This window comes from Parus major, chromosome 2 (genome assembly GCF_001522545.3).
Source record: "Parus major isolate Abel chromosome 2, Parus_major1.1, whole genome shotgun sequence".
NCBI lineage: Eukaryota > Metazoa > Chordata > Aves > Passeriformes > Paridae > Parus > Parus major.
In genome coordinates this window covers 148,623,165-148,641,676 of record NC_031769.1, presented here as the reverse complement: position 1 = coordinate 148,641,676, position 18,512 = coordinate 148,623,165, and the positions used below count along the sequence as shown (strand labels likewise).

At 50.0% G+C, this 18,512-nt stretch overlaps 1 protein-coding gene across 10 annotated transcripts in view; it reads right to left on the bottom strand.

Moving 5' to 3' along the window:
• The window catches only part of ADGRB1 (adhesion G protein-coupled receptor B1), a 280,813-nt gene that overhangs the window by 193,597 nt on the left and 68,704 nt on the right, over window positions 1-18,512 (bottom strand). For all 10 annotated transcript variants that reach the window (XM_015617986.3, XM_015617989.3, XM_015617992.2 and 7 more), the window contains exon 2: window positions 7,848-8,767. In XM_015617986.3, coding sequence (XP_015473472.1) covers window positions 7,848-8,595 — 748 coding nt within the window. In that variant the 5' untranslated portion in view covers window positions 8,596-8,767. The remainder of the gene's footprint in view (window positions 1-7,847; window positions 8,768-18,512) is intronic.

Here is an 18,512-nt window from a genome sequence, read left to right as displayed (position 1 = left end):
CTGGGATAGTGGAAAGTCCCTGTCCATAGCAGAGGGTTGGAATGAGACACGTTGAAATTCCTCTCCAACCCAACCCACTCTGAGATTCTGTGACCTTCATGGACTGGAACTGCTCATGGAGACTGGAGTGTCCAGTTTTACAGAATTCCAGAATTACAACACGATAATTCTGTCTGTGGATATATTCACATGCACATCACCCCTGACTCCTGGCCTGGCTGCCTCACAGGGCACTAACTTTAAAGCCGTGAAGCTCCGAGAACGCCTGAGCTGCTTCCTAACCCACCTGAGCTCTGGGCTGGGCATTTATGGAGGTCTAACAGCCAACCTGAACCTGGCCTGGTCATCCCCATGGCCCTGAAGTGCCTTTCTTCCACACTCTACTTCTGACCAGCGTTGGTAGGAACGGGATTCTGCTGACAGATTTGGTCACAAGTTTAGTCAAGTTACGGGAAGGAGGTACCAAAACAAACCCCCAATTTCATCCAGCAGGCACTTGGGATATGGAGCTGCACATGAAGTGCACACAGGTAATGGAATAAAGCCTTCCATGTGGATGGGTTTAGTCTGGGAGAGCAGATTAAACAGGGAAATGTGGTGGAATCACCATTCCCCTTGTCCTATCCCAGCCTCCAGTAGATCCTGAAGCAGAATCTCTGCATAGGTCCTTTTCTGATCAGTCTCAGGGTCTCAGCAAAAGCTGAGGGACCAAAACCCTGCATCTTGAACCTTCAGATTCAGGAGATGAACCCGAGTGACAGCACCCCTGCTCCCAGCTGCTTCTCCTGTCTTCAGTGCCATACACTTAATTTCATCATCCTTCTCCAGTTTGGGCACCCTCAACACAAACATACCCGAACTCCTGACCCAAAATAACAAGTGGGGAAGTGTCAGCTACCAAATTCAAACTGGAAGAGACCAGGGCATTCCCCTCTTCATCCAAGCAAGGCGAAAAAGCCAGGGACTCGCACCAGTAATTGCGTTCCTGCCTCAGGGCAGAGAGAAGGATCCAACACCTCCAAAGTGCCCTGGAAACAGCGGGGCAAAGCAGCCACGCTGCCAGGGCAGCCCAATTTCTTCTGGAAGCTGGAACTGCAGCTTTCACAGCCTCCAGGTCCCTTCTTTACAGCTTCTAAACACCGGGCAGATCCCAAGCCAGTAACTGTTTGTTTAATGACATGGACCACTCAAGACCTATTGAGAGCATTCAGCTTAATGAGGTGTGTGGCAATTATCGCTCTATTGAAACTCGAGCCAGGGAACACAAAGAAATATATTTAAACTCAACAGATCTGCAATTCTGATGTGCTAAAGGACGTCCTTTCCCAGCCTGGCTGTCTCACCGCGCTGAAGGGTAAAATATGGGATTTCAGTATCAGATTGCTGTCTGCAAGAAGAGAGTGTGCCAAAAGGGAAATTCAGAGGCTGGAGGTGACATTGGCAGAGCCACCCCAGGGAGGACACAGTTGCTGAGTCCTCCCCTGGATGCTTGCTGAGAATCCCAAACCAGGTTTCTAACCTATTTATCCCAAGCTTGCTAATCAACACCCGTAGATGTCAAAATTTCACTGACTGTAAGAATGGGAAGATATGGGAAAAGAGATGAGTTACAGAGGTGTTGGTCATGTTCTGGAAGTGTCACCGAATCTGCAGGAAAAGCAGAAACTCCCCAACATTTTTAGTCTTAGAGAATCAAGGCATTGCTTTATTCTGGCCAGGATGTGCAACAGAAAAAATTTCATCCACACATTGCCCGGGTTGTGCAGAGAAAATCTTTCCATCATACATATTCTTTACTAGATTTTTCACGTATTTTATACAGTCCAAACCCAGAGAAATTCACTGGTTCAATGTTCACTGGTCCCAAGTAGGGCAGTTCTCAGGATGTGATGAATCAAACACTCAAAAATCTCCACGGACCCGGTTCCTCTCTTCTAAGAAAAGTTTTCCATTTTTCAGCCTGCTCCTATTACCTAAATACAGCAGATATTCAAGGTGGGTGGTGAAAAGGAGCAAATATTCAGAATAGGTGGTGAAAATGGACAGGAATGCCTCTCTGCACTCTCCCTTTGAGGTGTCAGCACCATCATCGTCATTTTCTGCAGTTATAAATAGAAAACTACTCTGGAGATGTGATGATTTTGACTCTGGTCAGTCAGTGTTTCCCTGCTCCTAAATTTCACCTTGTACTCCCATACAAAATATTTTGCGATGACTGCTATGGAACCTGAATATGAGAGGATGTTAAAAAATTGAAAATTCAAAAAAAGAGAGAGAAAAAAAAAATAAAAGGGAAACTGAAAAGCTGAGCCTTTCACCAGGCTGCCACTCATTAAATTACCCGTAAAAGTCCCCGTTGCAATAACAGGAGTAGTTGCCTGTGAAACTCTCTGGGCAACTGGATGTAAATTCCACCTTTACTCTCCCTGCGACAATGACAGCGCATTGAGCCGGTAATTGCTGATGTTTCTGCATTGTGATCATGTCCACAAGCTGTTGGGTTCACAATGGAACTGATCACTTTGCTCGTTTTTCTCCTCCCCATCTCTGCACAGACACCGGCGGGGATGGATTCAGTGCTGAAATCAGCCGGGACAAGGGGAATTTCTGCCCTGTCACTTCACTGTAGTGCTGTGCGGGCATGCTTAATTCTCCCTGGGACCCCGTGATGTACCAGGGGAGGTGTGGGCTGGACATTAGGAAGGATTTGTTTGCTGAAAGAAAACCTGGTTCTGGTTAAAAATCAGAACAGGCTTTTTAGAGAGGTGGTTGATGTCCCATTCCTGCCAGTGCTTAAGAAGTATTTGGCCAATGCCTTTAATTAAACTTTTGGTCGGGCAGTGGGACTAGATAATCACTGCAGGTATTTTCCAACTGAAAACTTCTCTTCTCTTCTATTCTATTCTATTCTATTCTATTCTATTCTATTCTATTCTATTCTATTCTATTCTATTCTATTCTATTCTATTCTATTCTATTCCATTCTATTCCATTCTATTCTATTCTATTCTATTCTATTCCATTCCATTCCATTCCATTCCATTCCATTCCATTCCATTCCATTCCATTCCATTCCATGTGTAAGGTCTTTGTTGATCCCAGAGGAGAACAGGGGGGCAGGCAGGGCTCCTACAGGTCAGAGAGATCTGAGTGCTTTAACTGAGACAGATCCCCACTTTCCAGCCCCCAGGGAGGAGTTCTCCACATCTGCCTCATCCATAAAACATCCACAGGCAGGAGGGACATTCTCAGCAGGAGCTGCCCATATGGGAACAGTGGGGATTCCCTGCAGGTGACAACGGGACCTCTTTGCTGGAGCCAGGCTCTAATCAACCTCCTCCTCCAGGATCTGGGATGGATTGTCAGGTCTTGCTGTCAGCTGCTGAGATCTGGATTAAGCTGGGGGGACATCAGGTAAAATCTCCAATGATTTCAGCAGTTTACACAGGAAAATTTTACACGAGGAGAAATCAGTGTTTCCTTGCCCTTTGCTGTCGATCTCTCACCACATCCAACCTCTGCTCTCAGGGATGTCCAGATCAGACAACAGGGATGAACACAGGTGGAGAAGTGAGGAGCTGGAATGCAGCACACGTTCCTGAGAGGCAATGAAAATGCACTCACACAAATCCCTTTGCCATTTGGTTGGCAAATCCAACTCCGAGGCAAAACCAAAGCCAAACAGCTTTGTCTGCAAGAACAGAGCTTGGGTCATAAAGAGCTGAAGATGTCAAGGAGAGGTTTGAGATCTACCCCTGGGCAATTACTCTTTATCAATCTCTGGAGCTTTCATGGCCACTCAAGCTCACCTCAAACATAGGAAATGAATTATCTGGTTATCTCAACCCTGGGTGAGATTCTGGGGGAGAGGAGCTGTGCCATCCAAGGTGATTCCAGCAGCAGGGAGAGTGAAAGTTAATTAATTTCTGTGCCTCTGGTTCCTCTTCCACATCATGGACTCCACTCAGGAGCCAGTCAGGCACAAATCCATGCAGGAGCTCAGCCCTGCTGAGGAGACCAAAGCATGTTTTGACCAAAGACCACACCAAGCATGAAGCAAAACTTCCCAACAACAAGAGGAGTCTGGAGGGTGTGTCCTGCAGTGAGAGATTTATGGAATCCAGCCTGCTCAATGCAGAAGGGGTGGAGATGGAACTTGTTCATGGGCTTCTCCAAACAGAGACCAGACACTCTGAGACACCTTAATCAAGGTAGCAGATGTGGAAAAGCACCTAAAAGTGGAAGATGAAACACCACTAACAAAACAGAAGTGATGATCATGTGTGAGGAAGGGGGATTTGATTTCAGAGCAATGGGGACAGCAAAAGAATGGAAAAAATTCAGCAGGAAAGGCAGGAAAACCCCCAACACTTCAGTCCAGCATTATTGTGTTTCAGTTATCCATTCATCATTAAAACCCCTCCAGCCCAGGAGCCACCTGATTTATCAAGAAGCAAATAATATATTTTGAGGGACACTTTTAGTCTGGTTTTCCAGTCAGCATCCTGGATCCCTCCAAGGTGGGGACATGAAGAAGGACCAGAGAAGGATGGCTTTTTGGGCCACCAAAAGGTGACAGCACTGCAATGGTCTTCCAGGAACAGCTCACACTGAGAGAAGACTAATTAGACATTCATTAAGTGCCTAACTCAGCACAGCACTTAAGCACACATTTAACCTTCTCTCATTACAGGGTCACATCATCATCCCTGGTAAAGCTCCAGCTCTGATTACAGAAGCCAGCTCACATTTGGGAGGGCCACCAGCATTTTCAGGCTGTGAAGAACCAATGCCCAGCATTTCAGGAGGTTTTCCCTTCTTCACCCTGCTGCACTTGCACCTCAAACCTATTCCAGGAATGCCAACTTGCATCCCAGAAAAGTGAGTTTACATCTAAACATCCAGACCTACAAACCTCTGCCTTCTTCCCACATTTCCTGAATTAGCCAAGGGAGATCTGATAACGGCCAAAAATGGTTTCCATGTTGGAATTGTCTTCTCCTGGAAAAACATTCCCAGTTCAAGCTGCCCGAGATTCCAAAGTATGTCTTTCTGATCACCATGACAAGCTCCATGTGCAGCAAGACCAAAATATCTGAGTGACAAACCTGAGGGATTCTTCTGCAGCTCACCCTCTGCAATGTCTGTGTGGGACAGTGAGTGCAAAGAGAGTCTCACTAAATGTGGGAAGCAAATTTGGAGCAGTTTCTCCTTCCTCCAGACACCGAGGAACAGATGCTGTGCATAAGACAGGGTCACTCTGGCAGAGTTTCTTTGTGAAGTCTGTCCATAAATGATCAGAAATTTCCCTGTGCACCTGAGCCAGGTGTAAAATCACTGGCCATGAGTGAAAGCAGGCTGTCAGTTATGTTTTCTCTACAGTCCCTGTAGTTCTGGAGCAACGGGATCTTCTTGGAGTGAAGCTTTTCACAGGGATCTCACCCACAGACCTCGAGCCAATCTCATCTCATTGTAGATTTGCACCCATCCATTTGCTTCGGGCACACCCAAGGAATAAAAATGCACATTAGGGAAAGTCAGGTTTCGTATTTCAGGATGGTTTGAGTTGGAAGAGACCTCAAAGACCATCTCATTCCAACCCCCTGCCATGGGCAGGGAACCTTCCACATTCCTTCTTGTGCCTTTAAAGTCATCAGAGTAGATTAGTACAACTCACACATCTCCACTTGTTCCAAGACGAAAGTGTTAAGACAGCCCCAGAAACAACAAATGACTCAGAAAGCAGCAGGGAGGGAAAAATAGCAATGATAATAAAAAAAATTAAAAAAAAAATAAAAAAAGCTTGTTGGGGAAAAAGATGCTACAAATACAATCAGAACAGCAATGATTGCAATAACCAGCATCAGCACTTGGAAATCAGGAACCCTATCAAAATATTCCACCCACAAAACGCTGTTAAGGGACTGCTGACTCCCTGTCCAAATTGGATCTCGCCTCCATCTTCCTGATCAAGCCTTTGCATAAATCAAAACAGACACAGTGACAGACAGAGCAGCACATGGAGAGCCCGGGCACCCTGCAAGCATCGTTTCTTTGTGGATGGCATCCCACCAGCCAAGATGATAATTCCCTGTCTTCAGTAGGGAGCAGATGTGAGCAGCCAGCAGAAAAATTATCTCCACTCTACAAATATTTGACACCCAAAAAGGATTTTGATTCAGCCACCCTTGAGCCTCTTTCATATTTACTTTGTGGGAACATTCAGGCACTCGAGCTGGACTAGGAGAGATCCCTCCAAAAGCCAATATTAAGCTTGAATGCTTCAGGATTTGCTGAAAATCTTATTTCAAATTTCACCTTTGGTTGCAGTGAGAAAGGTCACACTGCTTGGGTGGAATGCATAAATCACCCAATCAGCAAATTCCAGGCATGACACATGACTGAACTCCGAGGAGGCTCCTCAGGAGCTGTTCACACAGGAGAAAAGGGCATTGCAAGAAAAAGAAAAAAAAAAAATTAAAGAAACAACCCAAACCTGGAGAGTCTTGTGCTCATGGCCAGGGAGGGAAGCACGACTGAAGAACTAATTTGCAGGATTTATGGCTCGGCTGTGTCTTCATGTATTGATTCACAGATCAGTGAGAAACAAAATCTCCCCCAAAATACACTGACGAAAGCACGAGTACCTGATCATATCCTAATCTCTCAGCTAATGCCAGGCTGCAGTCTGCAGGAAAATCACTCTGCTCTGCCTGAATCTGTGCCTGGTCACCTCCTTCCTACTGCAAAAACGAATCTGGCCTCATCCCCACAACCCTGAGAAACCCCACCCTCAACAGGGGTGAAAAACTCAGGCAGGGTCCCCAAATTCCTGGCCCAGACAGATGTCAGCTTTCTGCTAGCGGCAGAGGACATTTCAGCCCAGCACCTGAGGAAGATGAGACCTTGGGGTGGGGGTCAGGTGAGGGTCTGAGACTCACTGAACTGCAGCCTCCATTCCCTGCCACCTGCATTCCTATTTAGCATCACCCCTCAGCTTTACATCACCTGCGTGCTGGGAGCTGAGAACAAACACCCCAGGGCAGACCTGACACAGGTAGCGAGAAAAAGGCTTCACTTTCGGACCCCCCCGAGTCCCTCCTGCTTGCCAAGGCCGTGTCAGGTCTCTGGAAGGACCATTTTCCTCCCCACAACAAAATCAGGCTTGAGGATGATCCCACTTTGACTCACAGCCCTTTTCACCGTGCCTCTCCCACCTCCCCTGTCCCTTTCCAGCCCACACCATACTCAAGACCACAATCAAAACCCAGTCAATTATCTGAGGAATGAGCCCCAGCAAAGGCACCAAGTAACCCCATGGAAGCAGCGTGGCGAATTTTCTCTCTGAAAGCCTCCAGAAGGAAAACGAAGCTGAGAACAAAACGAGAGCTTCTTCTGTTGCCATCCCCTTGAACCAGGCCCAAGAATTAAGTTTTCCCTAGGAATTAAAAGCGGTTGATAGGGCTGGTGAGAGCAGCCCGCCTCGGGAGGTATCTTGGATCCTGCTTTTTCTAGGACATCTGTAATTATGTTGGAAAACTGCTCACCCTCAGGTAAGAAGTTCCCTCTCAGCAGCTCGGAGGCTGCAGGAGTACAACAAGCAATGAACGAGCCCCGAGAATGAATGCAACAACTCGGGGAATATTTAGGGGCAGCTGATTTGCGATTCCAGTCGCAGGCTCACGAAAAGCATGTTACCTGAGCTGCCTGTCGATTGGGAAATGAGGTTTTTCATGCCAGGCATCCACAGATACGGACACAGAGGTGATGGGGACAGCGTGCGACCTGTGAGAGGAGAGCCCAACCAGCCCTCCCTCCTCAGCACCCCCCGACCACCCTCCACTCACCCAGGAACTCTGCTCCGTTGCTGTCCTTGGGGCTGCTCACGCAGTTCTCCAGGTAAATCCCATCCTTGTAGCAATCCTCCTTCTTCCTGGTGAAGCCCAGGATCTCGCTGGCCTGATCCAGGACCTCCCCTCCCGAGCAGGAGCACGGGGTCTGCATGATGCCACACGGGTGGGAGCTGCTGCTGATGGCCAGGCAGGCGTCCAGCCACTTGCAGAGCATCTGGCAGGCGGCTTTGCTCGGGTTCCTGTTGCCCACCACCAGATACTCCACCGAGAAGTCCCTCTCCTGAGCCTTGGTGGGCTTCCACCGCATGGGCCAGGTGTCCACGCCCGGCGGGGCCGTCTGCTTCATCTGCAGGAATTGTTTGTTGGACTGGAGGAAGGCAAAGCGGGTGGAGCCATCGCAGAGCTTCAACACATCGTCGAAGCTCTCCATGCCCAGGTAGGTGCGGGTGGATTCCAGGAAGGAGTCGAACTGGTAGGTGCGGATGTGCTGGTGGTCACATACGCCGGAGGGTTTGAGGATCTTCATGTACAAAGTGTACCTGCGAGGGTCGGGGTTCTGGATAATCCAAGAGCAGAGAGAGGAGTTCAACGGGAAGACGGCGAAGGAGGAGAAATACCCAAAGAATTTCCCTTGGACCAAAGTGGTGCAGGGAGTTTGTGCCAGGTCCAGAGCGACCACGGTCCACACAAAATAGAGTGGCGATACCAAAAGCAGGTTCAGGGCGGATCCAATGCTCCTCATCCTAGGTCTCTGGTCCTCTGGAACTCAAAGTAAATGTCAAGCAGGTGCCAGATCCTGGACATAACAGGGACCAGCTTAGAGGAAAAGCAGAGTTTAAGAGGCTCTGGATCTGAAATCAAGCCGATCCTCCCATGTCTGGATTTGAGCTCCCTCCTGTGGCCATAAACAAAACCTGGAAAAAAACAGGGAAGGGAAGGGAAGGAGGAGGGGAGAGAAAGAGAAGAGATTTGGGATTTGGCGGTACTTTGTTGATGTTGTTTTATTTATTAACCCTTCACACGGCTGAGAACCCAGACAGCAGCCCCAGTCCCAGCCTATCTCACCGAGGGAAGATGCAACCCCACATCACCATCCCCAAGCTTGCTTTGGGGGTGTCCAAACCCAGGAGGGGCCCAAAACTGTGACTCACCCGGAGGTGAACATAGCTGTGAGCCTGCTTTCCTTCTCAGTGCCCCCTGCCCATGCAGACCCCTCTGCTGAGCCGAGCCTTGACTGTGAATTTGAACCATCTCCCCAAATAAAACAGGATGGGTATCTGGCTTAGGGAGCCTCCAGCTCTCTCCATCCCAAGGATGCTGGTTCAACACTGACTTCAGGCTGCACCTGGGGAGCGTGGGCTGGAGGTCAGCATGGCCAGCTGGGCTCTGCCTCCTCTCTTCCTTCTGCCAGCACTTGTTTTTTAGCCTTTTCTCCCTCCCTTCCACCAAAACAGCGCAGGGAAGGGAGTTGTTGCTCAGGAACCCAGCTCTGGTGTAACCCTGTGGCCAGACAGGATAATGGATGGAGCTGCACACCCAGTACAGGAGCACAAAAGGACAAGAGACAGATTTTATGACTTCCCACCTCAGCATCCACCCCTCCTTCCACTCCTGAGTGCAGAACACCCCAAAGCCTGTGGTGCTGTAGCCAGGCTCAGAGCATCTGCAGAGAGTGGGAGCCCTCCGTGCCAGTCCCAGGACCTCCTTCAGCCCCCAAAACCCTTCATCCAAAGTAGAATCCACCCCGCAATGCCCTGAGGATACATTCCCTGCAACTTCTGTGGCACAGATTCCTCCAGCTGCCCAGAGCCCTGCTCCCCCACCATGACAAAGAGGCTCCTCTGCGCTCGTGTAAATCTCCCTCTTTCTTACCCCAAAAAAAGACTCTCCTATGGTTCCTTCCCTCCATCTCCTCTCTTTCCAGGAGAGAAGGGGAAATACGATCAGTAGTAGGACTTTCCTTATCTTGTATTCCCTCCCGAAGCTGTCCACCCCCAGATCTGGGGAGGGGCTCTGTTAGCAGCTGCAGGAGGGGCAGACCCTCGGAGTCTGGGGCAGGACTTCTTCACTGCTGATGTCACAGCCACGGTACCTTTTCCCTCCCTCCTTTCCAGCTTTTCTTCCCCTCTCAGCTCATCCCAGGTAGAGAAAAATCAGGCGTTTCCCTTTGGGTGAGGCTCATCCTGGCCCTGCAGCACTTGCTGCCTCCGGAACAGATCTTCCGTCCCATTTCCAAAGGACAAAGGGGAACCTGGGAGGAAGATTTCCCCCTGTCAAGTCAGACAACTGCCATCATTTCGGGAGACTTCTCACTTCATAGGCTCAGGGCCTCTGCATTGGAATGCAAACAGCCCAATTCCGGAGGGGCAAACATTGCCCTGGGCTGCAACCTCCAAATATTTCAGATCAGCTGGGATGTGTTTCCCATGATCCGGGTGGCACTGCCAGGAAGGAATTAGGGTGAGAGACTATGGAGAGGCACACCTGCATGCAGGGAGGAGGGAAAACTCGTTTTCACTGCGGGCACTGCTGCAGCTCCAGCCCCACATGTCCCCAGTGCTGTCCCAGTGCTGTCATCTCCCAGCCCTTGCCAGGCTCTGCCTTCCCAGGCTGCAAACAGAGGGAGCTTCCAGCACAGCCGTACAAATTCCCAGAAAATTCCCAGCAAATCCACAGTTCGGGCAGCTAAACCCAGCCCCAGGAGAGACTGGAAAGCAGGAGATGAGAAGCTCACTGACCATCCTGTGCATATGGGAAGAGGTGAGAAGCTAAATGCACCTCCACATTCACTCAGTTTCTCTCCCTGCTCCGTATCAAAGGCTTGTCCCTTCTTCTGCCAAAATCTTTTCTTTTGGGCAGGAAAGGGTTAGGGAACTCGAAACTCAGACCTGCTATTTTGCAAACTGTGCTTCATCCCAGCTTCAAATCACTGCACCAGATTCCTGAGTGTGTGTTAGACCTGACACTAATCAGCATGAAGTCCAAATGCATTTGGACTTAAATTTTTTACAAGTCAGATCCCCACTCCTGGCTGGTTTGCAGTCTACAAAGCTCGACAGTGCAAACCTCCCCTTGCCAGGCTCCTGCCTGCCTCCGGGACCAGAATTCGGGAGTGAAAAGGGGATGGAAACCTGGTCTTGTTTGCAAAGAAAAGAACAGGCATCTACCAAACATCTCATAAATTAAATTTCCTGAGTAGCAGGAGGGGTTGTCTAAATAGGACCATGAATGCTTTAAATATTAGACTGGGGAGCTGAAAGGCTCTTGCTTTATCTGAGACTCTGAAAGGGGTCACTGGCTCTCTTAGGGAAGAGCTGGAAAAGCTCATTCTGTTTGCAAATCCGACCTCTACCCGACCTTCACCCTGATGAGCCAGCCAGGGATCACAGAATTATGGAATATATTGAGTTAGAAGGGACCCACAAGGATCACAGAGCAGGTTGGATTGGAGGGGACCTTAAAGATGATTTTGTCCAATTCTCTCTCATGAGCAGGGACACTTTCCACTATCCCAGCTTGCTCCAAGCCCCATCCAGCCTGGCCTTGAACACTTCCAGGGATGGGGAATCCAGAATCAGCCTGTGCAGGATGTCCCCACCCTCTTGAATAAAGAATTTCTTCCCAATATCCGATCTAAACCTGCCCTCTGTCAGTGGGAGTCCAATCCCCCTCGTCTTGTCACTCCATGCTCTTGGTAAATAGTATCTCTATCTTTCTTGTCATCTTAACCTCTGGTCCAGACCAGAAACCTGCCTTTCCTGGTTGGAAGCAGGAGCCAGCAGTGCCTCCATAGCAACCAGATGATGAGGAGACAGGGTTTGTTTTGAAATCCAGTCCCTAATGGTGACTTCAGTGCCTGGGATTCAGCCCAGGCCTCCTGCTCTCCACAAACTCAATTTTTCTCACGCTGACCACAGACCTGCTTCTTTCTGAGGATGTGGAGAGCACAAAACAAATTCCCCCTCACTGCCCATGTCTGGGAAAAGCACCATAAAATCCAACAAACTTTAACCAGACCTGATACGGTTGTTAGGTCTCACAATTGATTTCCCCTCAGTGCAGTCCCATCTGGAAGGTTCCAACATAAGGAGCATAAACATATTCTTTTTTTCTCTTTCAACTAATCCCTGCTGAAGTGGGGAATCTTTACTCAGAGCAGGAGTGGATGGGCAAAGACCCCTCCAGACCTGGATCTTTGGCTCAACAGGTGTTGGACCTGGCAGGGAGGGAAGATGCAACAAGCACCTGTGATGCATGTCAGCAGAGATCCATCTCCTTCATTTCCACCCCAGAACAACCCCAAGGGGGACATATAACCACAGGCTACAGCCTGCAGCTGGGGCAGTGATGTTAAATGAGTGAGAAAACAGATCATTGCAGTGTTGGACGTCACATTTCCATGGCACACGGTCAAATTTACCCCCATTCCCTTGGCTTTCCCCACTGTCAGTGTCTAGGTAGCCTGGCTGTTTTGGGAATTTTGAGTGATAGGAGACATCCCTGCCTGGTCCCATCCTTTGGCTCCAACTTGGAGCACACAACACCTCCCCTGACCTTTCCTTCCATCTCTGCCTGGGAGATGGGTCTGGCAGAACAAAGCCTGGGGACAGCTGGTGACATTGGAGCACCTTGGGCTGTCCTCTGCCTGCATTTCTCAAGGACAAGCCAAAATATTGTTGCTTTCATGTGTGTGTCCCCCTGGGAAAAATAGTTTTTCATTCCAAAAAAACACAGAAAAAGGCTGAAAAGTTTGGTCTGAATGTTCCTTCTGCCTTGGTTACCTTGTGCAGGTGCCAGGGGTGACAAAGGAGGGGATTATGAAGAGCTGTGAACCTCCAGCCAGGCTCCTGCACCCTCACACAACGGGACACAGCCCTGGAAATTTATTCTACCTCCTTGCTGAGCATTTGCCATCCCACTCTGGCATCCACTGGATCAGAAATCCACTGGCACAGACCTTCACAGCTCAAATCAAAATCACAGGTTATACCTGGGCTGCCCAGGGGGTTTAGGCTTCCAATTTGCACTGGCCCCAGTGAATTTTGGAGCCCAAGGGGTTTAGGCATCCAGTTTACACGGGTTCCAGGGAATTTTGGAGCTCAAGGAGTTTAGGATCCAGTTTGCACTGGTCCTAGGGAATTCTGGAGCCTGCAAGCCTTAGAATAATCAAATTATTAAGGTTGGAAGAGGTCTCCAAGGCCACCAAGTCCAAGCTTTGGCCACACACCACCATGGTGGGCCCTGTCTTCCTGCAGGAATGATCCAGATCTGAGCCTGGATTTTGTCACCACCCTCGTGTTCCTGCTTGATTCCTGCACAAGTTCTGCACACCCAGAGCCATCCTGGGCTCACAGGCAGTGTGGGATGTGTGAGCAGGGATCAGGACACCCCTGACTGTACCCACAGCCTTCACCCTCTGCCTGACTGTACCCACAGCCTTCACCCTCTGCCTGAATGGCCCCACCAGCTGACTCACCCCATCCCACCAAGGTGGACACCTCCAAACTGGCGTGCCCAGTTCTGCAGCTGTGCCCAGCCCAGAGATTTCAGCTCTGCCTGGGCAGGAGGAGCCTGCAGGATGCTGGCAGTGCTGCCACGTCCTGCTCTCCGAAGTCCCTGCATGGCACAGTCCTCCCACGAGGGAAGGGTGACATCCCTGGTGGAGCATCCCTGTGCTGGTGACATCCTGGAGCAGCAGCCTGGATGTGGCCAATGGAGGGCACTCTTAGACATGCACACAAACCCACAGGCTCACAAACACTCCATGGGAGGGAAAAAAAGGGGGGGGGAAAGAAAAAGATGAGGATGACTGCAGAAAGGGCATCCTTCCCCACTGGGGGAAAAAAAGGGGGGGGGAAAGAAAAAGATGAGGATGACTGCAGAAAGGGCATCCTTCCCCACTGCTGCCTGCAGGACCATTCCCGCACCCTCTCCCTGATCTGTTCCCACCGGTTCAGCACTTCCAGCTGCCCCTTCTCTGTCCACTGGCTCCAGATGTGCCGCTGTCCAAGATTTACTTCCCCCTGCTTTTCCTTCTCCTGACCTTGGTGCACGGCTGACATCCCAGCAGGGTGAAAACCACTCTCATCAAGCTAATCCTCCTTTCCTGGGGCTTCCCATTTTCCTGTAAGAAGGTCCCCAGATATCACACTAAATATCCTTTTTGCCTGAGGCAGAAAAATGCCTGGCCCTGAAAAGCTCGTCCCTTGCCACTCTGAGGAAACACAGGAGTTTGTTCTGCCCTTATTTGCGAGGAACTGTTAGCAGAGACAAAAAAAAACAACAAAAAAACTGCAACAGCTTGGAAATTTTGGGTTTTCTTTTTTGGTGAGGGAGCAAAGCAGAGTGGAAATGCCTGGAAAAACACGGTGGCATCTGTGAGCTGACAGCGCAGAGAGGAGTCAAAAAGGGCCCAGATCTGGGTGTTGCATTGGCTGCAGTGGCTCTGCTGGGCTGCAGGGAGAGGAGTTACACCCTGGAAGGCTCCCATGGAGCTTGGGAGGTTCTGGAGCACCATCACTTCCATAAAATGGGTGTTCAAAATCAGGGGTTTTCCTTAGTCTTGTTTTTTATGGCCCATTTTCCATCCCTGGAAATGTTCAAGGCAAGTCAGAGGGTTGGGCAAGGGAAAGGTCCCTGCCCATGGCAGAGGGGGTGGAATTAGATGATATTTAAGGTCTCTTCCAACCCAAACAACTCCATGATTTTCAAACCACAGATTTCTCCATGGCCCCCTCACATCCTGGAATATTTGCTCCATCACTGCAGAGACTGATGTGCTACACCCTGCCTCTCTCTGACTCTCCTGAGTGCAGAGAAAGCCAAAACCTCACCTTTCTGTGTTAATAAATTCCATATATACACACACCAGCATCCTTCATCCCAACTTTCTCCCAGCTCCAGGCAGGAAAGGCACCTGCCTTAGGGGTGGACCCCAGCAGACATGGAGCAGCCTGCAGAACAGCATTAACAGGGTGAGAAGATTTTGATTCTGATGGAAATTGGCTTGTGGGGTCAGGATCCTGATCCTATTTCAACTTTCAAAGGCTGGAAGAGGGGATTTGGGGAAAGAGAGGGATGGAAAATGGGAAATATCTAGAAATGGATCATCCTGGGGTTCCCTGAGAGGCTTTCAACCACAACGAGGAAGCTCCAAAGCCCCTGAGCTCTGGTTGAACCCTCCCATCTGTGATCTCCCTCAGCACTGGCCAGATGGGGAGACACAATCAGGGGGAGCCAGAGGCCAGATTTGAATCCTGGCTCCAGGATTTGTGCACACTCTCAGTGAAGCATCTCTGCCAGCTCTTTCCCACCTGAAAAAATGGATGTGAGAAGCATCCTCTGCTCTCCCTTAGCGCTCCATGATCTGAAAAATTCCAGCAGAGTGCTGGAGATGATGATTCATTTCCAACCAACCAGGATTTCATCCCAAAATGAGATTAATTTAAAGACTAAGGTGTCTGCTCCAGATCATGTTAACTATAGATAGGCTCATAACTAAAGCTCTCAGGGTTTGGAAGGTCAGGCTCAGTTCCTGGCTCTGGATTTATTTTTTTTTGGTGAGTGGGGTCAGGGGACAGCTGAGCACAAAGACTGGACCTCAAAATCTAGAATCCAGTCAAAATTCTGTAGGGAAAAGCCTGGCCAACAAGGAGGGCCAGCTGTGCTCCATCTGCCCCCAGATGTGGCTGCCTAAGGAAAGGAAGCTCAGGGCTCTGCTGGCTCCCACACAGCCTCATCCGGGGTTTTCTGTGCTCTTGGTGTCTTTTAAGCATCACCTCATCCCAATCCACATCTGTTTTTGTCCTCAACTTTCCTCTGCATGGGTGCAGGATGTTTTGTGTTGTCTGTTGGGAGCCCTGGCAGGACTTGGGAGTTTCTCAAGGATTTTATAGGGGCAGATTTGGTGTCCTTGCACAGCAAAGTCAAGGAGCACGTGGGGGTTCTTGGCAGAAGGTTGTTGATGGAGGCCGTAATGTTACATCTCACCCTGCCTCAGTTTACCTCAGTTTAAGAAAAGCAGACTAAATCCCCATTAAGAGTGGGATTACAGCAAGCCTGCATTTCCTCCCTGCCAGGGGAATACACAGTCCCTCTGACCCTGGTAAGATCAGCCTTTCCTCCATGCTAGCATCACTCACACTCCCTGCTTAGTCCAACCCCCATCCATCCTCATCAGTGGTTCCACCTGAGGAACAACACCCGAAATGCCATGGCTTCTACGCCAGCAAATCCTAGAAAAATCCCATTTTCTCCATTCCCTTATTCCCACCTGCTCACAGCCAGCCCTTTGGGGTCTTTTTCCCTTCGTTACCAGCCTGCTCCTGAGTGTGAGGGTTACACAAGAGGGCCTCTGAGGGCAAGGTCACCCTGACGAGTGAACAGGAGCGCTTCCATCGCTGCTCATTTGAGCTGGGAACCGGGATGGGATCGATTGGGAATTCAGCTGGAGGTTAAAAGCACTGGCATTAGCTGGGGAGCTAAGTGGGAACCCCCCAGGGACAGGGGGTGTTTAGGGAGGGGCTGTGTGTGCGTGGTGAGGCTCAGGCTTGCACAGGGACATGTGCAGGGGGACGTTTGGCAAAGCTAAACCTGGGCTTGGGGATTCACGTCCTGACACTGCTCACTCCTGCATCCCACATTCATCAGGCTCCTTTTCTGGCCCCTGAGGAGAAGAGCCTTGACACAGCTCCTGTTCCTGTGGCTAAAATGCCTATTCCCAAAGCAGAACAGCCTTCCACAGGGCTTAATGCTCTTAATGCTGTGCCCTGGCGTGGTCTGGGGTGGGGATTATTGGCTGGGGCAAAATCCTCACCAGGAAGTGTCCTGAGATGGGTGGGCAGTGATGTGTCAGTGTTTCAGGCCAAAATTTAGGAAGAAATTCTTCCCTGGGAGGGTGGGGAGGTCCTGACATAGGCTGCCCAGAGAAGCTGTGGCTGCCCCACCCCTGGAATTGTCCAAAGCCAGCTTGGATTGGGCTTGGAGCACCCTGGGATAGAGGAAGGTGCCCCTGCCCATGGCAGGGAGCTGGAACTGGATGGTCTTTTTAGTCCCTTCCAACCCAAACTTTTCCTGTCCCACGGCACCTCAGAGCTGGGCTGCCCAAGGGAAACCAAAGGAGGCAAAGACCCAAAGAGCTGATTTTGCAACCAGCTTGGGGCTGGGATCTGCACAAGCTCAAGTCCTAGTGCTTCTCCCCGCAGCAGGAAAGGAGCTTTCCACTTGGCTGCTCTCCAGCTCGTACCTGGCTGGGGATGGTCAGCAGCAGGAGATGACCAGAGGCCTCTGAGCAGCCCCAGTGTACAGAAAATTTAATGTGGGCTCTTCTTCTGGTTCCTTCCATGGCTTTGGATGGCCGTGCCTCAGTTTCCCCCCACCACACAAACAATGTTTGTACCCCCCCAGTGATGGGGATAAATTTCCTAGGCGGCAGCTGGGAAAAGATGGAAAGACTGCATCAGAGTCCAATTTTACATCAACCCTGAAGGTGCACCATGCTGTTTTTGAATGCTGCTGTCTCAGCAAAGTTAAAACTGGATTGGGAACATTTCCCCTTCTGACAACAGGAATTCAGCTTGTAATTTTAGGCATTCAGTTTCCAATGCCCAGTGAGGACGTCATTGCACACAGAAGTACCGTAAGATCCTATTGCTCAGATTTGCAATTTTCCAGCAGTAGGGAGATGGAGATTCAGGCTGTGCCTACAAAAGACACTTGGAATGCAGGTCCTTTTAGGAAAACCAGAACTGTGACCATCCCTGGCCTTACTTTCACTGTCCATAGGATGAGGACCACAAAATAACTTGAATTCCAGGGCTGCTTTAGCTAAGGGAGAGGTTCCACAGGGTCTGAAATGAGGGGCTTTGGGGTCTCTGGTACCACACTAAAGTAGGCAAATGGGAACTTCCCAGAGTCAGGAGATAGCAGAAGTATCTGAGCTTGAGCAGGGAACCTTTCTACCAAGCTGAGCACAGCCCCTGAAGGTGGAAAGAAACAGAGACAAAGCAAATCCCTTTTGAAGCCCAAATTTTCCATGGTTTTGGATCCAGCCATGACCTTGAGGCAGCAGAAGTCTGCACCCTGCACTTAGAAAGCAGAAGAAAGATAAATATGTGAGTTCCTGCAGCACCTTCTCCCCGAGGTCCTCGAGGGACGCAGGGAGCAGCAGTGAATTAAGGCTCGTGATGCTGGGAGCCATCCTCACTGACCCCAAAGCCTGGCTGAAGGAAGTAGTTTTTCACACAGCTCATAATTCAGCTGGGGACCTCGTTGCCACAGGATGCTGTGGAGGTTAAAGGCATAAAAGGGTGACAAAATGGATTAGGGAATCAGAGGAGGGGAGGACAATCCATTGCTCTCGAGCAGGATGGCCTGGGTGCAACTGCCAGTCTCAGGGGGGCTTTTCTTTGCTTTTCCTTCAGCCTCTTGTGGGTCATCCAGATGGATTTGGGCAGTCCTGGGTTGGGGCAATCCCCAGTTTCAGTACAGACTTGGGGGATGATGGGTGAAGAGTAGCCCTGAGGAGGATTTGAGGATACTGGTGGATGAGAGGCTGGACACAAGCTGGCAGCATGAGACTGCAGCCCAGAAAACCAACCAGATCCTGGGATGCTTCAAAAGAGTGGCCAGCAGGGTGAGGAAAGTGATTCTGCCCCTCTG